General features: G+C 39.6%; 1 protein-coding gene and 1 pseudogene across 4 annotated transcripts; both read right to left on the bottom strand.

Annotated features, from left to right (window-relative positions):
* Nucleotides 1–2,418: 2,418 nt before the first annotated feature.
* LOC111249254 (putative aminopeptidase PLBD2) lies at nucleotides 2,419–27,314 on the bottom strand. 3 transcript variants are annotated; one of them, XM_022802864.2, is made up of 15 exons: nucleotides 27,181–27,314; nucleotides 24,358–24,574; nucleotides 19,517–19,790; nucleotides 10,168–10,373; nucleotides 7,861–7,983; nucleotides 7,406–7,538; nucleotides 6,832–6,938; nucleotides 5,196–5,413; nucleotides 4,888–4,979; nucleotides 4,346–4,506; nucleotides 3,978–4,070; nucleotides 3,716–3,787; nucleotides 3,396–3,548; nucleotides 3,082–3,241; nucleotides 2,419–2,872 (listed from the first exon to the last, which is right to left on the bottom strand). In XM_022802864.2, exons 4-15 carry the CDS (start codon nucleotides 10,338–10,340, stop codon nucleotides 2,687–2,689), a joined length of 1,671 nt encoding a protein of 556 aa, XP_022658599.1. In that variant the 5' UTR covers nucleotides 10,341–10,373; nucleotides 19,517–19,790; nucleotides 24,358–24,574; nucleotides 27,181–27,314; the 3' UTR covers nucleotides 2,419–2,686. The 3 variants fall into 3 exon arrangements, with proteins under 3 accessions (XP_022658599.1, XP_022658601.1, XP_022658600.1); XM_022802866.2 differs by lacking the exons at nucleotides 19,517–19,790; nucleotides 24,358–24,574; nucleotides 27,181–27,314 and adding an exon at nucleotides 9,500–9,642 and having other exon boundaries at nucleotides 10,168–10,306; XM_022802865.2 differs by lacking the exons at nucleotides 19,517–19,790; nucleotides 24,358–24,574; nucleotides 27,181–27,314 and having other exon boundaries at nucleotides 10,168–10,754.
* Nucleotides 15,316–17,191, bottom strand: LOC147756203 (uncharacterized; annotated as a pseudogene). Its single transcript, XR_015326188.1, has 4 exons — nucleotides 17,055–17,191; nucleotides 16,464–16,586; nucleotides 16,103–16,277; nucleotides 15,316–15,522 (listed from the first exon to the last, which is right to left on the bottom strand). The product of XR_015326188.1 is annotated as an uncharacterized LOC147756203 (transcript).
* Nucleotides 27,315–27,713: the final 399 nt, after the last annotated feature.

Raw genomic sequence — 27,713 nt, 5'->3', positions numbered from 1 at the left:
AACCCAGCTCTTGTGGGTCATACGGGGGTGTCCCGTATATAGAAGATTTTGATTTCCAAATTCAATGTACGTATATTAGTAGCTTACGACAGCAAATTCGATTCGAAGTACAGAGGGCCGTTGTTACTATAAAAATGTATTTTAATTAATTCATATAATTTGTAATTCAGTTTGCTCATTTACGGACTAGTTTGTTTGATTTAGTTCGCAACCAATTTATTGACTAATAGACTAAGAAACATATAGGGCTGGACGTGTTCTAATATTTAGTGAGAGCTGTCTCTCACGCAGTATTGAATCGGCGAAATAACTATATAAAATAAACTTCTATGGATTGGTGGAATGAAAATTATTCTCTTTTAAGATGGCTCATAAGGAACTTTGGGATAAATGAAATACATTACAATAATTTTACTGTCGATATATGTAAGTCAGTCACTACATGACTGCAAGTAGAGTTGTTCTCTCGTCTAGCACTGGTGTAATCGGCATAAACGGCATAAAAAGACGTCAATACAAATGATTGAAAGAAACGCTTTATGTGACCCGCATCTCATTCTAAACTAAATTCTAACCTGTATATCTATTATAGACACTACAGGGAAGCATGGCGCTTCAGATAAAGTTGTCTGTATCGCTTCTATAAGTTTTGGCTATATGCGGCTGGACGAAAAGGCTGTTTTGCCGTACAGGGCTCCATTGGATGATTTAAACACCTTGCGTACTAATCTTGGGACCGGGAGAACGTCAAGCTTATGAGAAGTGTCATGACAACAAAGCATTTGATGGCATCCTAAGTTGCAGAAGCAATTTACGGGCAATAATAGGAAGCTTACTATTTTTTCATGATTTCAGATTGCTGTGCCAAATCGGAAAAATTAATTTTGCTGAGACAAGTGCTCTTGGGACCTTAGAATTGTTCAGAAGCACAAAACCACGCTATTGAACTTGCTTTGCAGTTCTATGTTAAAAAATCTTGTGATTTTTAGCTACTCCTTTACTCTCAAAAAATATATAAACAAACAATAAAAAAATATTAATTTAGAAAAAATACTAAGTCTTCGTTAGGGGCCTGATTTGAGACTACACGTCCTATTTATTCCACACCGCGGTAGCAAGATGTACAATATGTCTAGTAAAGTTACGAAGTATAACAGCTAGTAAAGTCAAGAAGTAAGGTTTTATAGTCTCAGTGGTGCTTACATAAATGTATGTGTTGTGCTTTGAAGTTACCTTTACGGGCGAGACTATCTACGGATTACGAAAAAGGCCGCTATTCCACAGTAACTGGGCGGAGGCACTTATTATTATTATTATTATTATGTTATTTCTTCTGTCACCAATGTTTAATTGCCATATCCCAATAACGATTTCCAGCTGCTCTATCTGCAACTGTACGTTTCACATATTGTGCGGACACGTTCCAATAATGGCCAGGCGATTTTTAATAGAAAAGTACATATCCTCCGGGTTAGTAACCCTTCCACGGGTCGGGGCTAAGTCTGAAGTCTTTCACCACTTTGCTTAAAAATGGTTAGTGACGATTTGCGCGCAGGATCAGCGTTAGACTATTAGAGAATAAATAAATGCTGTGTGGTCCTCAGTACGAATCAGCCTCTAGACACGAAATGCGTCCACTTTCAACAGTACTTTCCTGTTTCACCGAGTCGAAATACGGCTTCTGTGAACATCTCATTATCTTTATAAGATCATGAAAACCGAATTACAAACTAAAAAATTGTAAATTTCAGGCTACGTTCTAACTGATGCAAGTTTTCACCGGTTAAAATCTGTTTGTAAAATTAATACCTATCTATCATTTAGCTAAAAACATTGTCGCTGCCATTGCTAGTTCAGTTGGACTCACGGCTCCTGGACAACGCTCCGCAACGTAGCAACTGCGTATAGAAGATGAATAACTAAAACTTAAAAAAAACCAAGCAGCGCTTATCTCCACCAAGAATAGGATTGATTTTCGGAAACTTGTTGGACGCCATTAATCAAATTTATCGACCGAGTAAAGTTATAGCTGATTTTCAAAGTATCATCAAAGTCATACGCCAAGTACTAAACGTTACCGGCAGAAAGAGCTACTGATTATAATTGTAGTTTGTTATATTGGCTATCGTGAAAAGAATCGAAAAAGGATCCTTTACGGATTTGCCTGCAAAAACGTCCCTAGTGGCTTTGGCTACGACATTGTTATTTTTATTATTATTATTATTATTGACAGAAAGTGATGCGAATTTTCGCAAGGTTCGTTTAGTTCATTAAACAATAAACACCTATTTGTATGTTTATATAGAAATTATATTTCAATCGAGCTCATTTAGCATAACTAATATCAGAATTATATAGCACAGGATACTCGTATACAAAATACACTTAAACCGTATGCTGAATAATAAGTACAACATATTTCCTGAGTCCATTTATTTTTTATCTAGTAATCCTAGAATAGATGACTAATTATATGTTTATCTCTTTTTATAGAAATTTAAAAAAAAATAGCAAAACAATTTAATTTTTGCCAAAAATTTAGAAGTCCCGCATTTCCTCGTGTGGAAAGCCTTTCGAACTTAGAACCCCTGATCAATTAAAGCTATCAAAATTTGCAAAGACATTAAATTAGTATAGCGTACCCGTTTGCACTTTTTCATCTTCATTTGAAAAAAAAAAATAGCTACTAGTCAAAGCTAGGCTTCATCCATCGGCTAAGAACAGGCGGGAAATTGAAGACATCAGGCTGTCCCTCATGTCGAATGACCTGATTAAAATCAGACTGCCTCCAGCTAAATGTCGGCTGTTGGTCGTTGGTCGGACCACACTGGATTAACATCGCAAATTCTCGGACCATTGTCGAGTTGGTCACCTTTAGATTACGAAATATGGCAAACAACGATAATTTCCGTAAGAAGTCATTCACAGAATTAACGACGTAGGTTTCAGAAGGGAGATGTAGCCCTGAGCTATAGTTTCTATAATTTCGGTAATGAAAAATGCCTACCAATTAGGCACGCTATTGAGCAAAAAAAGAAGCTTCTTCGTACATTTCATGCGAAACGTTAGAGTACGACTTACCTTGACGTCAATAGCCCCACGCGGCCGGTGTCCAAGAGCGGGGAAGGGGTATGTTCCGTTGGCGGGGTTGAGATCACCTCTTGCAGCAACTGTGTTTTCGGCCGAGTACGGAGGGGTACAATTGCATTTTGAAAGTGGATCGTTTTTGTAATCGTTGTACCTGTGAATTAGAATTGAAGAAATAAGTTCTATTCGTAAAATTTCTATAAGCCGAACTGCGAACTGCAGAGGTATGAAATGAAAAATGAAAGGTGACTGCAGTGTCTCGAATTCTCTCGTAGTTTCTGACGCTATTTAGTTTAGGCGAAACTAACCTGAGAAGACGGCGGAGTCCCTCAACGCTAACAGCTTTGCCGTGATCGCGCTGGAAGATAAGAGCCCGCGCAGTCTTGTCGTAGGTATACCAGTCACCGTACTTCTTTACTAAATCCCATTGGCCGCTGATGTTGAAAATATCCGGGAAGTACCTGCGGTGCGGTGCGGCGCATAAACAAGTGTTAGGGTATCAATTACATAACGTTCACGCAATTCCTTGGAGAAAAGCAGACGTAACTTTTGAGACACATTTATAGTTGAGTGCAGACTTGAGCGAGCACAAAAACAAAATCAATCATATTAAAAATTGTATACTCACGCAATATTGTAGCTTGGCCAGAACCTGTATTTCTGCAGGAACCATGACATGTCCCGGCGTTGAACATAGCCCCTAAATATAGAACATGCATGGCAGCAGTTCAAATAGTGCCCATCTATAACGATTCGGTTTAAATGCGCATTGAATTACAGATCCAGCAAACAGTAATAACCATAGTAACAGCAAAGATGACTACCATAAGGAAACTAACGATATGATCTCTATTTCCAACATAGCCTCCCAAAGGAGTCTCCCAACTTACGGCATCTGTTCAAGAACGTAGAATGCTCCTTCTGGTAGCGGTTCTCCACTTCTGAATAAATTATAATTGAGTATCATCCACTGATTGTTGTATCTGAAACGCGTTGATGACGTGTCACACAACCGAGTTAGGTTTCAAGCCGTAATTCCCATACGATGACAAGCGCTGTCGTGCATAAAATGTTGTGAATAACAGCGACGGCACGCCACCTGGCTCTTTGACTGACTCAATTCCCTGTACACTTGAGCTGTGAGGGATATTGTTAGACAGCATTTTACCCCAGCAGCCAGAAACCTAACCCCAGCATCTGGTCAAGTGGCTACCGCAGCCGAACAGAAAATTTAACGTGAATAATTTTCCTTACGTACGTTCCGGAGTTGTTGTATGCGTATAGTTCGACCCATTCCTCACAAGAGGCGGCCAGACGGTTGGCAACGATATTTCGAATCCACGATGGAACGGTTCCACGCGGCGTAGTATAGGAATAGAGGTGTTTGTTGTTGTTCTCAATGGTTGTCTCGGTCACAACCTAAATAACATACGCCGTGTATCGAGAAGGCTTTTTAAATTAACATGTCAAACTGCAATATGAACTACAGCTGAGTCGCATCGTAAGTTAACATAACGGCAAACGGTCTTCCATTTACAAATAGACAGTAAATTATGAAGGCGTAGATAAACAAATTGCAATGGTCACAAAACGTTTCTCGTCAATGTAACTTTAATCCTAGCAGCTCTCCCGATTACGAGTGCTCCAGTGATCGAAAGGATATTTTCATTTAAGGCTAGATTGAATCTGCCGGGCATAATCAGGTACGCTTGTTGTATGCTAATACATATACTGATGTAACTTGAGCGAGAAAATCATGTGACAATATATTCGTTAATATCATCGTTTACGTAAACGTACCAGCCCACTAGACAGGACATAGAAATCATCTCCAGAGATCAATCGACCAGGATATGATGAGAATGCTGCGCCATTTCCAGGAACTGACTCGTCTTAAAAACAGCAATCATGACGTAAAAATTGAGCGTCTATTTTCGATTATGTGCAGTTATGCGGTTTATTTATTAGTGCAACCATGCTAAGACCTCTAGAGCTTGTTAAACTTCCACAATATCCCAGTATTTATAAAAGACGTGATGTCGTCCTTAGAATAACAAAATGTTAAAAGAAAGGGCTTAAATAATGGCATACAAATGTGTAAAACTCACTGCTATCGAACGTTTTGTGGTACTGAAATGTAAACCTCTTCTGTATACGTAGCATGGCGTTATAGCCCGTCCAGGTGTTATGGCCGGCGAGGAGGTCACGGTCTCCTTCTGTTAAAGCGATCAGAGCAGAGCAAGACGATTTTGCACCAGGCGCCTCTTCCTTCAGCTTGCCCAGTTTCTTTTCAAGATCGCAAAGATCACCGTGAAGATTCATTTGCCTTTACTCAGATATTCAGTTGATCACAAAGAAATATATTGGGTCGTCGAAGAAGTATTAAGCCCTTTTCTAGCTAGCCCGCTTTAAAGCCGTAGGTACCATGAGTTAACTTTGGCGCAGTTCAAAAGCTAAGATTTGGCACTCGTAGATGTGTACCAAAAAAAAGTAGACAAACCACTGGAATGCCTTTATTTAGACCTAAAATAGGATGCATTGAAGATCAGTAAAATTCCTGCAAGAAAACTTACTATATTTCGCAGTTTTATTACACATAAAAAAAGCACAAGTGCTACCGAGACCCATAAGAATATATTGACTGTTTTTGGTTATCTCAAGTGAAATGGCCACAGGATGCTTCGGTCGTTTCCACATTGCGAGAGATATTCCTCGTAGTGGATGATCAATCACGTAAGAAGTTGGTGATGTTATCACGAAAGCTGAACGTTAGTAGCCATGATATCGTCAAAGAACTAAAGTTCAATTACCAAGTAGTTTGATTCAATAAGTTGAAGAAAGTTAGCTAGAAAAAGGTTCGATTTACTCGATCGTATTTCCATCTGCAGACCTCTACCGAAATTGATCGAATTCGGGCTATCTTTGAACGCGACTAATCACAGGTGATGAAAAACTGATTACATACAGTAATAATGTTCAAATTAAAAAATATATGGCTGACACTGAAGGAGGTGATGCTGAGCGTGTGATGGAATTGGAAAAGGACTGTGCAATATGAACACGTCGCTGCCATCTGACAAAATGACGGATTCAAACTTCTGCTGTTACCATTCAACAAAATTAAAGCGAGCTCTTGAACGAGAAGTCGACTGGAACAGGTACGCAAAAAAGGTGTTATGCTGTATCGTGATAATGCCAGACCACATACATCTTCAACTGCCCGGCAAAGCGCGACAAAGTTTCAATGCCATTCACCATATAGAACGGATCTTGCATTATCAGACGACAATACTTATTCGGTTTTTTTTTTTTATCAGGACTTTTTTAATAGCGCTAATTCACTTTTACTGGGGAGGTGCAGAAATCACTTGTCGGAACTTTTCACCCGGAACCCACAGAAATTCGATAGTAATAGGATTATGGTGTTACCGGAAAAATGACAAAAGGTCATCAGCTATGATTTTAAGATATAAAGGATGTTTGCTTTCATTTCACCTTAAAAGCAATAAAGTAAAAAGGCTGACGTACTCTAACGATCAGGGCGCTGCGGGCCAGATAAAAAATGCAAGTTTTCTTATCCTGCATGTACACTCTAAATGTTCTCAAATAAGTCACAGTCATAGCTGCTCGTCAATTTCAGAAAGGCTACTTCTGATTCAGAGCACATATCTCATATTCTGCCTTAATAATTTCGTACAAAAGTACACAGAATAAGCGATCATTTTCTTTATCTGTAATACTTACATGATATTAGAGATATTAGGGGTCAGGTTTTCACCGACGTAGACATAGTAATCTTCCATACGAATCCCCGATTCAATACCCGCGAGTTGAACTAAAACCAGACCAACCTATTTGATGATCGAACAGAGTGAATGCTTGATCAATTAATGGCGCTAGATTGTTATTTAAAAAAAAAAAACAACAAACTAAATAGATGGTAAATGGATGCCCACGTCAGGTCAAAAAGGCATTACTTGTAAGCACACTCAACTTACGTGTCGGTCGATGTCTACTATGCTTTCCTATCTACTATTTTATACCAGAAAGGGTAGCTAGATGGAGATCCATGCGTATACGTCTGGATCATTTCGAAAACAACTTTAAATAGTTAGAAGATCTGTTTCTTAAAAAAATATTTAATTTAAACAGAAAAAACGATGATGATGTCAACGCCGTTTCTAGGAAATATGGCATTTATGCTAAAGCACATTGAAACAATATTCAATATATAGCCTTATAGGCGCTTTGTTAGCACACGGGTGGATTGACACATTACAGACACTAAATTAGACTTCGTTGAAATATTCTGTCTCACCTGGTGCCAATAGGGAACGGTAAAGCTGTATTTTTCTACCATCTCGAGCATGTAAGCTAAATTAGTCTGAAGGAAGAGATGAAGCTTTTCACAGTAGACGGCGTTTCTGTCACAGTAATCCTGATACTCATTTCTGCAACAGTAAAAATCAACACTAAAGTCAATATGACGCTTACTTTAACATGAGATACTCGTTTGAAATGAAATAGAGTTATCATTAAATGATCAACGGATCCTGTACACTACAACGGAGCAACGTTGCAGTTGCTGGGTGTATAGTGTACAGGCAGCTTTACAGTACTTCACGTATAACGTTGCCGGGAAAAAGAAAATATTTAAAAACTAATAGGAACGTTCATTCGTCGAAATACCTAAGCTGGTTTTCTATAGGCCGATTTATATTTTTGCTATTATATAAATAGCAGTAGCACCTAATAATAACACTGTACTCATACCGCCATTGCTTTTCAATTAGGTCTTTTGTAAGTCGAGCCTCCAGAAGGCCTGCAGCGTACGCCTGATGGTAGTCAAGGTAAGCTCCATTAAGCGAATTCGTGTGAATCTCGAGGAATCCCCAACTGAAAAGCTCACGATAAAAAGAGACAAAAACGATTTTTATTTTCACGACGTTGTAATGATAAAAATTTGTATGTGTTTCAAGCAATAGGTATTTGTACGTCTTTCGAACGTATAATCCACCATAGAGTTACTATCCCATGATGATGCAAAAGAATACTTCGAATTTTATTAGGTTAAGCCTTAAACTGGCCTTCACCCGTAATACTCGTTGTTTCGTCCGCAGGTAATCCAAAGTTACGACACAGATTTGTCCTGTCGTTGTGGTGCCTTGGCTGGCAGCCACCAGATTACGTCATTCCTAAAAATTTAACGCTATTGTCCATGCCAATTGTCCCAAGAATGTTTTCATATAAAACTTCCTAGATGTTATTCGTTTAGTTATGGCCAACAAATCCGTCACTTTAGCTTTTCATTTATTTATTTAACGGGAAACATCGGGTGTGCCTGTAATTGTAATTACATCTATTAGAAAAATTAGGCTAAGTACTTTTTGCGTTTATCACCGTGACGCTTATTCTTGGACGGTAAAGTTCAACTACGGAATCTGTATTCAACTCAGTGGCAGACAAAGATGTTTTATTGATTTTTAAAATAGTTTACATAAACTTAGCGATCATCCTTCTCAACGTGGCGCATTTAACAACGGTCAGCTGCATAGGTTTTGTTATGGGTAAATCATTGATGTACAGTGATTATGACGTTCAAGCATTAGCAATTGACGCGACTGTTCTTCGTTTTGCTTTCAAAAGCCAGCTTGGCTACAAAGCTTATCCGAAAGTTCCTGACGCAAATACAGGTGCTCCTTCGCGACGACCATTTACTACTATAAAAACCCTGTTTGTGGCCTTTCGTATCACAGCCCGTTTAAGCGTAGTAGCTGATGTCATTTGTTTACTCACTAAAAGAATGGCAGCAGCCAGAAAATGCCCATGCGGCCAACATCAGCCGCCCGCTCCTCACGTCAATATTGTTTCGTTTTGATCTACTTGGAGAGTTCAACACAGTGACCGTTATGCGCGGACAGTCACTAGAACCTACAGCTTAAAGGGCCACCAAGCTGGCCCTCATCAAGGGGCAAAGTCCGATAAATGACTAATCCATTCTCCCTTCTTTTGCTTGGACGATACTTATACGAGTGTGCATTCATTCGCATCGACTTTTGCAATAAGCAGTCACTAGAGTAGTACCCATCAGCCGTGTCATAATTCTGTTTTGCCATTGTGGTAAAAGGCGCACGCGGACCCGCCACTGCTGATATTTGTCGGCCAGATCAGCTTCACTAGACAATACATAATACATCCGTATGAACACAGTCAACATGCTTTATTTTCGTACGTTCTTGACCAGAGGAGGAAAGCAGTCTAGGCAAAGGCTGAAATTAGTCAAAGCCTTACTTGTCCTTGCGCTCTGAAAAGTAGTCGTGCACGACGCTTACCGCAATAAAACTCTTAAATGGAACCTCAGTTATTGGGAAGATAAAAAATTAGAGCTACTGCGAATATATAAACAGTTTACCTAATCGTCACAGAGTTGTACATCATCGTGTTCTAGATTTGCACATACGCTTCGTCACGCTCGTGGCTTATGTATTCAAACTGGATACTGCAGTCGTCGCGTTTTTTGAGAAAAAAAAAAGCAACATACGTTGGACCAGATACCTGCGCATACAACCAGAAGCATTACATCCGAAAGAAGGTTATTAAGATATTTTCGAGATATATCGACTACCATATAAAACAGGAATCTCAACTACACAAACACATACCTAATATATCTAGCCGTAGGATGGACCGGGTTTTGGCCAGGCTTATTTACCCACTAGATACGTAAATTTTTCCTACCAGCGAAGCCAAGATATTGTTCTGTGTCTGAAATATCCGTCCGCAGCGATGATAAATTGATTAATACCAATCGATCAAAGAAGGAAAGATATGGTTGCGTTAGAGAAACGAAATGTACGGACAGAGATTTCTGCAGATCTCGATTTCCTTGGAATCCATGTTGTTATCGTAAACGGTGCAGTGCATTCGAGCAAAATCTAGCTGCTTTTATAAGTAAGTTGAGTAACATGACAAAGATCATTCTTTGAATAAGTTATGTCAACGTTATTTGTATGTATGTTTAGTAAATTGGAGATGTCAATATAGCTTTACGGTAATTAATTTACTGGTAACCGGATTTACCCTGTCTCTGTGATGCTATCGTCGAATGTTCCTGTCGCAAGCGTTTCCTTGATCGGCCTTCCTCCGTTGAATTCGAAGCGGCCATTAGTTGAATCCCAGGTTACGTGTCCGGTGCGGATTGTAGCCTGATTTAGTCCAGCTGCCACCAAGACGAACCCCAAGATGGTCAACATGGGGATAGTGTCACTAGCCAATACTCGCACTTACTGTCTCAAAAAGAAGAGCAGATACTATTGACGCACGCTGATAGGAACACAACGTACCCTTCATAAATACGTTCCCAAAAGGCAAGAATCGCGTGTGTAACCGTAATGAAAACGCACTGGTACTGATTTTATCTGTTGTAACGTTGGAGCGTCTCCTACGCTAGGCCGAAGTGAGCTATCAAATCAGATACATTGAATGCGATTTGATCAAAGAGACAGAACCCTATCAGATAGATTACTGAGACTTAAATATCCCGCCTAGCTTTTCTTGCAGGAAGCTGGAGATGTTTAGGCAGGCGAACGTTAAACGAGCATAGAGCAACATATCACGCCGGTCCACTGAGCTATCAGGAAATCATCGGGATTGGCGAAGAAGCTGTTCTAGCGTATTTATTTGCAGTAACATGGTAACACGGCTCAATGGGGAAGGAAAAGATTTAAAGGATAACGCTTTCCGCCACAGCCGTTTACTAACGCCTGCATGGAGCGCTCGTCTCGAAAAAAGAAACCCAACAAGCTAGTAAATGCTAAGAGAGAGTAATGAACACTTTTGGATCACCTCACCGGCGTACAATACTGTACCTAATGTTCCACTTATTATATAGGTTAGATGAATTGATTTATTTCCGCGTGATATTGGTAACAAAGTTTATTTATATGGAATTTCACCGACAACATTTAGCGCCAATGTTAAGCGACAAGCAAATGGTTAGCGTACAGAATCTAGAGTTCTCTTAGGGTTACATTTCATTTTGGCCACTGAACGTCGAACGAAGCCTTATAGATTACGTAGGCACCAAGGGTGCGAATTTTAGCAAAGCACTCAATAATTCTGAACTGAATACATCTACCCCTAACCTACCAATTCTCTCATCGATTCGCAGTACCTTCGCCGCGGGCTCCTAATGCTATGAAGGTACCGCTTCAACTTAACTTAGTTAAGATGAATAGAATTAGCTATTTGAAATGTTGCCATCCTTAGATAGTAACTGTGAATTCGTTGTCCGCTAAATCACAGGAGATGGTCCAAGATCGAATATCGAAAGAGCTAGCTAATTAAGAGCCACCTCAAAGCTGACGCCTAGTTTTTGTTCTTCAGTGCTGGATATCTAGCAACGAGACAAACCTCCTGTTCAGTGGTACATATCGGGCTAGTGTTCGCTGTCTTGCGCGGACAGTCAAACATGGGATAGGTGACATGCCCCGATTAGGCGAGAAAGCTATAAATTTCAATACTAACATACAAAGATAAGGCTCAGCAGATAATAACCAACAAAATTGATCGTTACAGGCACTAGGTCACAGTTGATTTGTTGTCAGATTGGAGGGCGTGCTCGTGCAGGCTTACAGGAGCCTAGCATTTTGCATACATATACATCTTGATGTCGATTGCAGGGACGCTGTATCAAGAAATTGTTAGCTATTGTTATATCTAATTGTTAGATTCCTTTATCCATTACGAACTTGTTGAATGTACGTGGAGTGTTCAGTTCAGTGACTACCAGACGATCGAGCCCAGGCACACATGAGCCTGATTTAAACCTTTTGCGATCAAAGCTGGTCCCATTTCGCGCCAAACAGTTTGTTTGCCATTACAGAATCGATCGAGCTATATAATGTTAGCTAACAGGGCCTCTAATGAGTTAATATGGTAGTGAAATTAATAACCAGCACCGGCTGCCAACGCTTAGCTGACTCATAGAAACTCGTTTCAACGGCAGAAATTGCTTAAAGAGCGTGCAAATGAAATTTGGTATCTAGCTGCTTCGTCTGCTCATAGAAGTTAGTGAAATTCTGCTGTAAAATATATAAGTTGAGAACACCGGCGTTGCGCTACTAGTGAGGTCCAGCGTTCGAAACTCGTATAGGCACCTATGCACACTTTCAAAACTACCAAACGAGAGCTTTTTCGTGCGCTATACGTTAATTCCACTTAACAAAAATGGGTTTCGACACGACTTCAAAAAGGCTATTATCGATGGCGTTCTTCAAGGGCATGATGGAAGCCATGGAAAACGACAATTGAAAACCTACATTGCAAGGAGAACGGAGCACAGATAACTGTATATTTCTCTCTATTTATCTGAAATATTTTTATACAATATATACGGTAACCGAGACGCTTTGGTCGAATTGACACTAACGTTTCTAAACGAAAGTCGTGATTTGAAAAGTAAGCAAACTTTTCAAAGAAGATCAGGAATAATCCGATGAGTATTTTAGAAATTATCGCAGCCCATAGATACGCCACGCCAACGATGCACGGTACACCATGTACAATTGTTGCGCAATAGGTTGGATTTTTCTGTTGCGATCCCTACAAAAGAAAGCCAACATAATTATTATTATTATTATTATTATCACTATTAGCGAATTAAATGAAAATGAAATTAAAAAAAAACAGAAATATAAATACAAAAGTATGTAGCAGACAATCGCGGTGTCGATGCATACACTTCATTGAAGCAAGTACGCGCGTATTCGAAGAGAATCGAACGTCACCTAATGAGCGACATGCGTCATTGAAAAAATTACCACTGGGTTTGGTACCGAAGGTTACTAGATAGTGGCCGGCAGTCTATTGACAATTTGCTTGGCCTTTAATGGCTTTATTTGACTAACACAAGTTCTATGCAACACAAACTTTTGGCAATACATAGGTTGACTGATGGCCTCACGAAGTAGACGAAGGCTGTTAATTTCATATTACTTTGAAATGTAACAATTCAGGTAGACGCTTGCTTGACTAGCAAATAACATATGTTGCAAGGTTTTTCACACAGGTGTTGCACACAGTTACGCCGACATAAAATTCAGGCTAAGCCTTTTCCTGACTATACCACTTTCAATGTACTAGTAAATTCGTCGCCGATAGACAACGCTTGTATATGATAATCAACAGAAAAAATCAAGCGGATAATAAATCCACATCCGATACTCTTTCTTTCGTTTTTTTTTTTTTTTTTTTCGAAAAAATCGTTTCTGAAAAAATGCATCGGGATTTTTTGAAGAATCAAAAAAAATGATAAGGCCTGAAGAGTCAACATGTCCTAATCAATTTTTATCGGCTCTACTAGCGGCGGTGGAGTGTTGAATTCACTTAAGTTTTGTTAGCTTTTTTTAGGGCACTGCAAAGCCGCCATGATATACCTGTATTAGTGCCACAAGCAAATAATTTGACCAGGTTAACATAACACCCTTCAGGGTAAATAACCAACTCCCTCCGGACGAATGTATTCGCTCTATTGGCTTTATCTATTCCGGTTCTAGCGATTCCGATCTGATCATTTTAAGGAATCGATCTGGGTCGGACAAACATAAATAGATGAAATTTTAACAGTGTATGAACTGATGGATTTAAGTTTATGGGCCTTTACGATAAGCCATGCACCTTTTCTGTAGGGTGTCAACTCCGACAAACATGCAGAGTTGTTTGAGATCTTTCTATATATGTTTATATAACAATTAGTTTTTATTCATGTAACCGCGACCACGATTTTGTGATTTTATGTACAAGCGCAGCTTCAGTATAACTCATAAGCCGTCTGTTATCGTTTGACATTAAAGGGATACAGGATTTTTTGTTTTAGGTCTCATAGTTACAAATATTACCCTACACGTACGATACACAGTACAACTACGGCCATGATATATTACGTTACGTTATCTGAGCCTGCTTTCTTCAGTAGTACATTTACTTCTTCAAAACAAACATATGCATTCATGTATTTTCCACTAAGTAAGTGAAGTCCCTATAATAACACTTACCCTGCACTTACCTAACATAGACTTCTCTTGTTCTTCTTGCAAGTGAAAGAGTAAACATTCTAAAAAAATTTTTGCTTGTGATAAATTTTAGGCATATCATTTCAAATCAACAGACGACCAGATGATGTAATGATATTTACATGCTCACTTCGAGTGTGACATAATAAATAAATTAGCTGAATAAATAAAGTAGCTCTTATTTTCCTTAGTTTGTCCTTTGGTTAGCTTTTAATTACTGTCAGAGGCGAGTTCTAAATGCCACGGCCCACGGTTCCCGGTCTGCTATTGTGTCGTTTAATGCTTAGTCCAATAGGAAGTAATCAAAGCATTTTTATCCGGAATTGTCTAGTTTATGCCGATATTGTAGCTTATGCTTGTTCACCTGCCCACCCCTTAAACGATGAGCCCTCCTGTTCAGGACACCTCGTGTACTCGACATGTAAGGACAACAACCTTAATCGATAAAGTTACGACCAGTAATCGTTCATAGGTATCACTGTGGCACGTAAACAGATTTACAGGAAAAATTAAAGAAAACGCCTGAGCTCCACGAGGAACATTTTTTTTTTTGTAGATATATTTCAGAACAATGAGGGTGTAAATCGTGGAAAAAATCTAGCAGTACTTACAACTTACAAGAGGCTAACGGTAATAATTTTAAAGTTCACGCAGATGCATCTATATCTGTTATACATATTGTCAAACATAGTGATTATATCACTTTTGTCATTAATTCTGTCTGAGGTTTCGCAGGGAAGTTGTATTATAGTAGAGTTAACTTCGACGCTATCGTTTCTGCTCGAGAGACTGGGCCCATAAGCCAGTTGTAAACTTGCTGCACTTTCCAATGGACACATCAACGCTACGACGAAACCCAAAAATAGATCATGTACCAATGATTATAACTATGATGAAATGCATTTCTACCTTGGAAATGGTATCGTCGAAAATCCATCGCCCTGCGAACGACTTAACCCCTATACAAATAATCATTGCGAAAAAGTATGTCGCCACCGTGTGGCCTTCGTGATTTTCTTGACCACTAAATATTGCCGGGGGGCGTTGAACCCCATGGCGTATGCAGATTGAATCAATCGTTATGAACCATAGGCCATGAGTAAGAACGGCAATGGACCCGAAATAAATGAACAACTAGATAAAACATACTTAAAACAACTGTACAATATATAAATTATCTTTTTATTTTGAACACAAAACGTAGTAAACGAACGTCCAGGTGTCTCCCTACCTGAGGTAGCCAAGCACACTCCGCGCAAATGATCAGGACTGCCACCGTGAACGAATAGTTCAGCAGCGTATGCATCAACACATCCAGTGAAGCCCTACCGTGTAGGTGAAATCAATAGAAGATACATTGGACCTAAAGCGACCGTTACAGCTAATGATACATCTAATAGGCATAATTATATAGAATATCATTTACTTAAACTGAATGCTAGGACCTTTTTCAAGTTCGACTATGTATACATAGTGGATATTTAGCGCATCTATTTTTTAACTAATGTTCTTTCTATGGTTTTGTTTTCTTTATTTTAGCATTTGTTTTAGGCAGCGTAACTTTTAGCAAGGCTGCTTAATAGCAGTCGTCAACATGGCAAGATACAAGCAAACAAAGTAAACTTCGAATTTGGATCTACTTTCTCATACCGTCAGACCGGTAGAAGCAGACTGCCACGTAATAATATCCTACCAATTGGCGTTTGATAATTTAACTCGTTGAACACATGGTCGGAGGCAAATTCGCGGTTCCATCTCTGAGAATACACTAGCGAACATGCTGGTCGAAGGCAAACTTTACGCTCCGTTACTCCGTAAACATTGCCATAGCTAGTGTCTAATAGGATTCAAAATGCAAATTCTATCGCCAGATTATGATGGCATTTCGTAGTTACGTAGCTAGAAGAACAACTCTTTCGTCTGGGTATTCGAATGTGGCAAACCATAGCATGACCATAGTTGAGCTTCCCCGCAAACCGAAACGGGATCGCCAAACAATAAACATTCGCCACAAAAGAGCTGCCTTGCGCGGCACTCATCAAAGCTGCGAAGTCGCTTCCCAGAAGAAGTAAGTTTTTTGCACTGTTCAGGCCTACCGTTGCCTTCTCTCGGTCGATCCTGGAACGGATATGGTAACTTTTAGCTATCTGTAATTTGCTATTGGTCCGAAAAATACAAACATGCTCCAACTATAAAAAAGAAACAAGCAATACTCCTGTCACCAGGCTGACTCGACCAGGTCGACGTTGATAATGATTTTACTAGTTACGTAAACTCAGCGAACGGCTAAGTAACGTTACACACCTCTGTCGCGCGTGAACAATGTCGATGACTCCATTCATCAGAAAGAACGCATACATAGTTATGTGCTGAAGATTTCCTATGGCTGAAAAACGTCCCTCAGGATCAAAACCCGTGTATACTTCTCTTAATACAGAGGTTGTCGAAAACATACGAAAGAAAGGGACATTTAGCTAGATTCTACCCGATCCTCGTCCTGTTTATTATTTGTTGTCCCCTTCTAAAAACGGTCATCTTCGATCCTTCTAATTCGATAGGAGCATTCTCTCCGGAAATATAATCAGATGCCGCGAACTTTAGTCGCTGTTGTCCGCTGATGCAGTTTTAAAACAAGGAAAACTAGTGGAGGTGTAACGTTGTACGATAAAATGTCGAGAGCCTTGCTCCTAGTTCGCTATAAACTTAAGGCACCTATCCTAAGATGAAAGGAGTGAGGAAAAAAACTTGTACCTAAAAGCCCGTTTGAGATGTTTAACTGGTCTTTGAAATGAGGCCTGTGTAAAATAATGTGAATTTATTATCGCAGGCAACGATGAGCAACGAGCACTCACTGCATACAAGTTTATTTGAAGTACTCAGCTAGACTTGACTCACTAACCTACGATGCTAATACAGGTTAGAAAAACTTTGCACCATGCTTCCGGACTTATCCGTGCCCCTGGCCAGGGATGAGTTGCACGATTGCGGAAAGAACATTGGTATGTCGCAAGCTGCGGCGAGATCACAAACATCCACCAATTACAGATTAGACATTTCAATTAGAATGTGAACTATTTCTCGTGCAGAATTGACTGCTAAATATTAACGAAGTATGATACATTAACAGTTTTCGAAGACATCTATGATGAAAACGACCCGTATTGATTTTGGCCGCGCGGATGAAATACTATTTGGACGTTGGAGAGGATAGGAACATTATCGACTATCAACCTGAATCATCCGTAGCTATGTTGACCAACGTTTAAGTCACTGTGACCATTGTGCATCCGAGTGAGGCGTTATCTCGAAACGCCTCGCCGATCGGACCTATCGTTGGTACAGGAAGCGACGTCTCACCCATTGAAGATTATGCAGCCTATAGCATTCTTCTACACTGAGTGGCCATTAGTAAACGGCATTTTTACAAGACGGTTATCTATATAAGTTAGCAAAATAAGTGACACATTTGCTGCTAACTCATGGGCAAACATTTTTTATGATGTCACTGTTTTCGCCTCTGACTATAAGTCTTCTTTTTAACGTTTTAGCCTAGGACTGGGCTTCCAAGGATAACGGAATGTTGACATGTCGTTCACATTGAGCTCTCGAAATTTCATTTATATACAATTTATAATCTCAAAACTTTAGCGGAATCCGTATAATTTTGATTAATCCACAGTCGGATATGTTGCTTACCAGCTCTTCACATCGAAACACCAGGTAGTAATTGTCCTACAAAGGTTCCCATATTCCCTGCAAACACGAATCGCTTGTACATGCTACTGGTTAGCTATAAGGGCGGGTACAAACATGGGAGGCGCGAACTGAATGGAAATCATGACCATTGGTTACACTAAACCTTAAAGAATATGGCACGGCCGGAACATTCGTTAGGGCTAAAATTAGACTATTTGACATTTAAAATAAATAGAACTTCGCTTAGACAGCAGCAGAGAATGTCCTAAATAGTTCTATGCTATAATGGGAATGCAGCGCTTAGTTCTGTACTTTTCTATCGAAAAGCAATCTTTATAGCTAGAGACCGTTACAAGGTAATGTCTAACCAAGTTGACTTTTCGGTAAATCGAATCGTGCTGACCTGTCGATGGTAGAAAGCTGGGCTCCGCTTGATATAATAAACACACATTTTAATCTATATTTCTAAAATAGTTTATACCTTAAAAATGAAAAGGAGAAACTTGTGGCGACCATTTTGAGCTACGACAGATATCGGCACACCTGTACAATCCTAGCCCGACTCGCTCATCGAAAAGGTTTTTTCGTCAGGGGGTCCTAGATGTTAGTAATCAAAATTTCGTTAAATAGCTTTCTTAAATGATTTTGCATCAGGAATTCTACGTTTTGTTGGATCCTAGCAGAATATGACACCGCGAAAGTAGATTGTCACTAGTCGGCCATAGAGCCTTCAGAGCTATTGATTCTTAGCTGCGAGCAGAGCGGCAGAAGTGCAACTCCGAGAGACAATATTGTTACGATTAGAAAACAGAAACGCGAGTAGCTGTTATCTATAGCTTACGCTCCGAAGCATGTGATAAATGAAAACAGTCCTGCTTTTGGGACCAATGATCTTGGAACCGGAGGTTGGACAGCAGTGTCCCTGTGGCAACTGAGACTGCCACACACAACGCTTGAATGCCAAGCTCGCGTCGCAGTTGGATTCAGACCAGATATACTATAATTTACTCAAAAATATAAATGTGGCTCGCCTGACGACGCGTTGATCACGACCCCTCTTTTTCACGATCACGCCCCCCAAACGACCTCGTTTTCCCACAAGTTATTTACACGCTCGGAGAGCTAGATGTGACCGGCGATGGCCCTCGGCCAAACCGTATACTATACTCGTGCCAAAGTTAACCTTTCACTTATGGTTTAACTGGCGAGCGCACGAGAGATACGAGGCTTACGATCGAGAACCACCTAATAGACGATAGATGAGCTCGTATTGTTAGGAAAATACCTGATATAGATATTCCACAGCTGAAACCGTTAGTAGTTCTTAATATCATACCCTATAGAGCTACATGGATCGAAAAATATGCCGCAACTTTCTGGGTACTTATTATCCAACATAAAACATGTTGCATATTATGAGGCACACACCGTAATTTTGCAGAGTTCAAGCGATTCAAACGAAGTAATTATGTTAACTCGACTTTGTTCCAAATATAGGAAAAATGCTTTCTATTGACATCTAACGAACGTAATAATTGTAAGATAACTTGCGTGTTATACACAACAGCTTAACGCGGTAGCAGAAGTAGCCTATTAGCTACATTTAGGTTTCAATATATTTCAATGATCTCAAAATATCGAACAGTCGATAACATTTTTACCGTTGCCGAGTAACGCTGGGTGATTGCCTGCCACGTCGTATTCGATAATTTCCCGGATTTGCAGGTCCTCGAAGGTTATGAAAGCGTTTTGAATTTTACGTTCGGTGCTGCCGTTCAGCACCACTTCAGACGGCCGGCAGGGATACGATTATGCCTGGCTGGATTTACGTTTGCGTCCGTCCGCTTACCGTGCGAACGCGTTACTATGGCGCCATCGTGGGAACAAATTCTAGGAGATCGGCAACGCTTTAACATTCCGCCATATTCGACCGAACTGTAATGACATCCATCAGAAAGGGCACACACACCCTCAAAACAAAGTCACCATCAACTTCGCATCACATTCAAACAAATGTCACAAAACTAAATTTAAAAAAAAATATCCATACTGGATGATCTATGATTGAATGATTTCGTTTGAACAATCGTCATGGCATTTTTGTTTTAGTTAAATATTGCATTATCTATATTTCGATTTTAATGAGAATCAGCTACCTTTCTTCTTGGGAAATTAGACTGACAGCGATACTTCGAAACTATCAAGCGTCCGCTGCATTATAGGCAGTCAGCAGTGGTTTCAATATTGTAAATAATCTTTTGTCACAACTGTGGCCAGCGTACGTTGCCCCTTTATCGGTGTATCGATAAAGTGGAAAGCTGAGGCGCTTGTCCAGATTGTGATCATTCGACATGTTAAACATTGATTGTTATGTAAGGTGTATAGGCAGGCCAAGAGGTTCCGTGCTGAACACAGAAGCAAGTTTTTCATTGCCACTTTTTAACATAGCCTTCATGTAAAATTCTATGATTTTCTCATCAGCGACATTTGTACCTCTTTAATCCGTCAGTAGTTGGCACGCCAGCCGGCGAACTACGCTCTTGAGAATTACCTGATTTGCCTATTTGGTAAAAAGTTTTGGTCCGAACGGAATTTTCAGCTTAGCTATAGTGAATCAAAGGTAGAGAACTTAATTTGAGTTCTTTTTCTCTGCCTTTTTTCTTGTCCACAATTTGTGAAAATATGATACACAGTATGCCCTCGTCATTATTATCCCTTTTTCAAGGTAATTAATAGAGTTGCATGGCTGTCCTAAAAAGATACCCGGCATTGCTTTCCCAGCCGACAGAACAGTCCTCGCCCCTTTTCAATGCCAATTTATCGTTTACTGTTTTTCTTTTAGATTGTATCGAGGACACCTATGGCAGGAAAGTCTATTCAAAAACCTTGTATATGCCCTCGGAATGGGCTGCCGCTAGACTTCTGAATAAATGAATAACATTATTAATAAAGTCATTAAGTACTGTCAGGGTTAGAATCAACACTAGATCCCGGAAATAAACAAATTTGCCTTTACGTAATTACCATCGTGAGCATAAGCCGTGAAAACCAGCATCTCTTTAATACAATAACAATAAAAACAAAGATGAATCGATGTTCCATGAGAAAATGATTAAAACACAAGTGGTTCTTCAGATTTCCGCTGTAATGAATTACTTTATATGCAGCTGGGCAGACAAATCTCATAAAACCACAAGTCTACGAAATATCCGTAATGATTTAGCTCGCATATGGGGATATTGTTTCAAGTGTAACGTCCCGTATTGCCGTTTGCTATTCCTTCACACGGCTGAGTTGCAGCACAAAGCTAGGTACGTCTACGCCCTGATTAAAGCCCTACATACTACTACATATTCCTCAAATTTACCAAGCAAACAAGTTACCCACTCTGCTATTAAAAGCACTATCCGCTTGTTTCTGAACTTTGGTCCCTTATTGGAGTGGGACACAAGCCTTGGCATTACGCCGGCTCCTTTTTGAAAACCTGCATTGATTTTATAGCGCTAGTTCGAAGTTCTTTACAATTCGTTTGGTGCAGTTTGTATGAAACTAGGTAGCAAGCTAACTCCGAAATACAACTTCCGCACTTCTAGACGCATCGTACTCTAACCGTTGGAATAGAGTTATATTAATTTACCGGGGCAAGGCTGTATCGACAAGCACGCTCCCCATACTTGCTTAGTAAATGGCAATTTGGGTTCAGTTATTTACCATGTCCTCATTTGAGGCAAAACTGCAAAAAAAGCCCGTTCGCCTAAGGACCACCTACTTGAACAAATTTCAGAAATGGCAATTGAAAAGTACCTACAATAGCATGTTTCTTTCATTCATACTGCGAATTTTTCGTACGCAACTGCTGTATGAAAGTCAAGGATAAAAGAGGATGCAATGAACGACAAAACAATGTCCAAAGAAATTATATTTTCGCTAATGAGCCTATCTCATTTGCCATATGATCGTTTTAGCAGTCGAGCTTCGGCCTGCGTCCTACTGCCACGCGCTCAGATGTGTCGTTCCAATTCTATTGATACCGTATACACGTACTCTTTGAATTTATCCGTCATAAAGATGGATGGCACGCACCTAGCCATCCTGTTTGGCCAATGGTATTTTTCCCCTTAAAGAACATCAGTAATCGGGGCATACCATACCTTTATACAGTTTGCTGTTAGATACGTCGTAAGGCACGAGGAATCGCTTACTGACTCCGCAATTCATAACGGATCAAGCGGTCGCGCCGCTAACTTTTTCTTTCGCCATAATGTCCTTGCAACAACTACTACAGCCGTAGCAACCGGAAGAAGTTGTTGTAGTGATTTACAGTAAAGTTGTGATTCAAATGGCTTAAGGTAACGATACCGTGGACGTTTATATAAAGGGTATACGCAACCGATAACGTTGCGATACTTGCCCGCAACAGCGCAACGTCAGATTAACCTATTAAGCATCGCTCGGTACTACAGCAAGCCCTCAATGTTGCATAGGTCTTATCAGCCACATTACAGGTTATTTAAGAGGAAAATAGCGTCAACATTAGGCCGCACCCGTCCAGCTCACGTCGTGCCTAATTTTGATTAGCTAAGGCATTAACTCTGTCGACAAACGCTGTTTCGTTGTTGGTTCTTGGTGATGCGTTCGTCACGCTAACGTGCCCTATTAGCATTACGCAGATGTTCTACATCTTCGGAATCGATATATGTAGATAACTACCGAATCAAAGAAGGCTCGATCCCGTCCCAGCCCGATATCTTTACGCGTATAATACTAGTATACGGCAAATGGCTTTAACGGTGTATTCATTCATTCAATCACAGTGTTAACTAGGGGCAGTAAAGGCGATGTTTGATATAAGGTTGCAGATCTAGAGGGACGCGTAGTGGCTGCTAAGTATGCCGTCAGTGCCCCAGCAAATGAACTGGCATCTTCGGAATTGCTCAAAATCTTCCCGACAATGAATATTCGATTCACTATATTAGGTACATTTTATTGAAAAGATGGGTGTCACAAGCACGGCATTTCGCTTAAGATTAGGGAGCTTATTCGGGTCACATTATTATAGCTTGATTTTAGTCTTGGGGGCATAAAGCTATGTCGACGGAGAAATACCGAATTGCGCAAGCGTCTACGTCCAAGACGCAACACAAAAGAAACAATTGGATATAGTCAATAATTGTTGCAGTCATAATGTAACACAATAAAGTTGTTAAAAGGCATTGCACTCGACGATTTTCAAGCCTTTACTCCAGTATATCTGAAGTAGCAATACGAAAATCGGTTTACGCGTATCTGACTCTACAGAATACACTATGAAGAATAGAAATGGCGTACCTTCAGTCAATCGATTCAAATATGCCATAAGACAAATAATCATATTAGCGTCGTTTGACCACCCCTTCTTCCGGCCCTCGTTTCTTATGTTAGCACTTGTTCAGTCTTTCTCCCTTCAAAGGTGGCCTGTAACATAAGGCCCGGTTGTTGTTGTTGACACAGCTAAACCGTCCTAAGTATTAGCGCAGGTCCGGCTACCTAATGGCGCTCATATTTAAACAGCCCTTGCAACCTTACTTTATAACCTTGCCTTATACAAAGCGGTAACACATTGCCTACGATTACATCATAAGTGACCTATGTAATCAGCAACGAAGACGAGTTTTACATTTGCATTTAGGAAATTTAGCGTCTTCCATTACGGCCTGCGAAAGGGCCCTAGGTTGCGAGTGGTATGTGACAAGGTCAAGATTCGCCGTTCGCCGATCTGTTAAGTTTTGAATAAACTCGAGCCTGATGGTGCTTGTACAATAAAGAAATAAGGGTACATCGATTCTGTCTGACGCGGTGTTCGTATAAGTTCAGTGCTGTCCGCAAATCTGCGTGCCCAGAACTTGGCTCTTTCAAAGACCGCTACAACTTAATTATTTAGGAAATTGCTCATAGGTTTCATTATTGAAGTTGCGTGCATAGAAGAAAGTGCTCTTACAGCGGTCCTTACATATTAGAAGCAATTAGGGTCGTCAAAGGGTTCTAAGCCAAATAAGTTATTGGCTCGTTCCGACCAACCTACCCTTACTCCCAACTTCTACATTTTTGATACACTGAATTATGTCATAAAAAACACTCTATTGTTTCTGTCACTAATTACTATATTTAAGCTTCTGTGTGAGGCTGTATCCAAAACGTATACTAGACCCTTAAGATAAAAGATTTATTTCAAAAACTATGCTTGTTATGTTTATCTCAAGCCTTAAAGTGATAAAATGTGAGAAAAGAATTAGAACAAATATAAGCTATGAATCATAAAAAAGTTAGTCGTTATTTTAAAGACAGATTTTCTGCTCCCAACAATTTAAATTTTGCAGTCGACGGCTGCACGAGGCGAGCCAAAAAGCGCTTATCGTTGTAACTGTCTATTATGTTTTCCATATGAGTTTTGCTACCTTAAACTCGTTTAATTATACAGTAGTTTCATAAACATGTAAATTTGTAGTAAATATAAAGACCTTACGGTAAATGTTTGCGTATGTTACACGGTTTAGGGCGCGTAGAATCAACTTCGTGTGAGAGCTGGTGTATCATCTTCTTCCATCCGATGCAGCATAATCGTTCGTCGAAGGCGTTCACTTCGAAGTGGCGCCAACGTTCTCTTGTGCAGTAAATTGCCAATGATATAGTGGAGAAGCACGCTGGTTATGTCAATCCACACCGTATGATAAAAATTTAATCTACAAAACAAGCACAAGAAAAAAATAAGGCCAAATCTAAGTGTTGATGAATGACCTTCCACTAAACTGTAACTGCAAATTCGGAAAAAAAATATAGCCATACATAACAGAGTTAGTTAATAGATGTCCTGATCCCTTAAAGTCAGCTAAGTTTTACGTCCAGAAGCTCCGTTTGGTATTAGACGGAATGAAAATCACGGATAATATGAGGCTCAGAACTTATACTGGGCTACGAAGGTTGTCGACCTCTAACAAGCTGTCGTGTGACAATTCAACTTTGCGAAACGTTTACTAAATTTACTATTTATATTGGACAAAATAATGATTGAAATTTGCATCAGTCATTTGTCAGGGTAGCCATCTTTTAACTATTCTCGCGGCTCATTAGTCAGATTTAGATCGCTCAGATGGTCACTTGGGCAGATCCATGCAAAGTGGATTTCTGTAAGGACATATTTCTATGTTTGTCATGCATTGACTAAGACTGATTTGGAAAATACGCTTGTGTTAAATAGTTTGTCGTACTCGATCATCTGTTAAAAATGGAAGGCAGGTTTTCAGGATGATAAACGGAAACGTCGTTAGGTGTCTCCAAGCCCATTTTAGAATTGTTAGGATATCGAGATATAGACGAAACGCACAAAATTGACACTAAGTTAAGAAATTCTAACGAGAAGCCCCGCCAAAGCAGCCATTTTAGTGCTGAAACTACTACCACTACCACTATCGGCGTATTCAACGGAATAGCATTATGAATATTGGTTGAATTTAGACAAATTATTTTATAGCTGTACCTTACATTACAAAACACCATAGTACGAGCGGAGCATGTTGTTGTTAGTACAGACCGATTTTTTTTTGCAAAATACGTCAATGCTATACTAGATGCATATAAAAAAAAAAATATGGCCATTGTACTCTGTTGTAAAGATTTTACTTTGTGCAACCTTCTTTTGATTTAGAAAAAAAAACCTTTGGACGACGCTCAATGAAGACTCGATCACAAAGTGTTAGGCTACCATTGCCCATGTAATAATCTGGAATAAACCTTAATCTAAAACATCGTTTTAACCGGTTTACGGATTGGGGCACGAGGTTTTCGATATAATTTACTTTGTGTGCTGTACATTGCAGAAAAATATCCTTTAACAAATATGTATATTTTGAACAAAATATCAAGCTAAATCAGTAATGTATTCTCGAGGGAGCCGCATGACATCTAGAAATGTATGCTTTGATTAGTGTAAGGTATAATAAGATGCTGTTTGATTTTTTTTATTTTCTTTGTTTGTTCATAATAAGTCTAAAAAAAATTGATTGCTTATCTACGTACAGCCTAGTCAGCGGCAGCCGCTATGGCTGTGATCCTTACCAGCTACTACTTGCGTCCCAGAATAGGAAATCAGTATCGGCTTTTCTATAGCAGAAGAGGAGCTAGCACAAAGGATAATGGTATTTTAACAACCACTAAACAAGAACGGGAAAGAAGAAGATGCTTGACGTCTACGCTGGAAAGGTAACAACGATATAAGTGTATGGGTCATATATATTCAATGATTCTCTGTGTCTGGAGAAGCGACAACCTATTAGCAATTATAAGAGTGGAACTGAAGTGAATCAGGCACCGGACGCGGAGAGTGAAGACCGCCAAATAGGCTATTTGTAATTCTAAGAAGAAGCAACAACAGTTAGTGAGCTCTATTAAACTAGGAGCTCTTATAGAGTTCTTGGAAACTGAATCTAAGAGCAGGGAACGCTTTCGTACGTTTAACAAAAATGTTTACATAAAAAAGACTTGAAGAGAAATTAGGTAAACGACGGAAGTCGTCCCCATCGATCGAACCGTCCCAGGTGCAAAAGCAGACATCACTAGGTAGAATGCGTTGGGAGCTCATGCTTACTATCCTTGGCCAGCTGATGCATTCTGTATAACCGAAGCTAACTATAATTTTAGTGGGACGCTTTATGTACTATCAAAACCCATTTTTCGCTCGTAGATTAGGTGATAAATTTTTCGTCTCAAAAATGGATCTTTTTTTGAGCAACTTTTTGAAGCTATGTTATTCTACGAATGAAAGTCGTTTCCAGACCTAGTAAATAGCAACACGGGAGCGAATTGGCAAACTTGGTCGGTGCGAAGGCAAATGACATTTAATAAAAATACTAAAGTAATTTGGCTTATCGATGTAAATATATGTTCACCGCTTCATTAGCGCCCCATTCTGGCACTGCCGCTTCTTCTAAATTTACTCAAAAATTCCGAACTTAAACGCCATACTGTGTAAAAAATAAATATAGACATACAATTAACCAGATCATGTGGATTATGCAAATGGATACGAATGCCTCTTATAATGATCATTACTAGCATTAGCAATGGGCTTATAAGCACAAAGAGTGTTTAGTTTAATACATTAGCTGTGGGGTTGGAGTCAACAGAAGAAGTTAAATATCGAGTAGTTCGTAAACAAAATAATGAGATAACAGTGTAACGTCCTAGGGAAACCCAACGGCTTTTAAGATTTGAAATAATCAAATTAACCGATAGCTCTTCTAACAGCCTAATGACCATAACGCGAGTACCTACGCATAAGATCGAAACTTACATTCAAGAACACATATGTTGATTCCAATATACCGAAAGTATTTTAAATACCATTTTCTAACATTTCGTACCCAAAACATTGGAGCATCTTAAGATGAATGGACGCGTTTGGTCCAAGAGTTCCTACAACAAAGAAGACAGATTTCCCTCTACGGTTCAGTTACGAATAATAGATTATAATATTGTTTTATTACTTTAATGTTAATGTAACAAGCGTCCTTTACTGAAAAACTGACACCTTGGCAGAGCGATCTCTTTATACTTCTGATAGAAGTGAGACTGTAAAATAAAATGTTAGCTTAAGCATTTTCGATGTATTTTCAGGTAACCGATATGATCTTTTGCTCTGGGAAGTTTTCTATTTTTTGTTGCTTATGAAAATAAGTTGTATTCAATTGGGCAATGTGAATATCAATTAGCTTTTGTTATCGTTTTAATTTATGTGTGCGTGGAGAACCCAAGCAGCGGAAGTTATTTTAATATCACGAAATGCGAAATTTGAAATTGGCGCTCTTCGGTCGCCTAAACAGCTGG

Source organism: Varroa destructor, unplaced genomic scaffold (assembly GCF_002443255.2).
Source record: "Varroa destructor unplaced genomic scaffold, Vdes_3.0 BEIS01000004.1, whole genome shotgun sequence".
In the NCBI taxonomy this organism is placed as follows: domain Eukaryota; kingdom Metazoa; phylum Arthropoda; class Arachnida; order Mesostigmata; family Varroidae; genus Varroa; species Varroa destructor.
Note: the sequence above shows the minus strand (reverse complement) of the source record. Positions and strands in the feature narration are given on the sequence as shown.

Excerpts from the sequence above, each read along its gene's own strand:
- LOC111249254 (XM_022802864.2), bottom strand. The coding sequence starts at position 10,340 with ATGTTGACCATCTTGGGGTTCGTCTTGGTGGCAGCTGGACTAAATCAG. Across the intron at positions 4,507-4,887 it reads ATGTCCTGTCTAGTGGGCTG|GTTGTGACCGAGACAACCAT; the intron begins GTACGTTTACGT and ends TATGTTATTTAG. Across the intron at positions 4,071-4,345 it reads GCATACAACAACTCCGGAAC|ATACAACAATCAGTGGATGA; the intron begins GTACGTAAGGAA and ends AACGCGTTTCAG.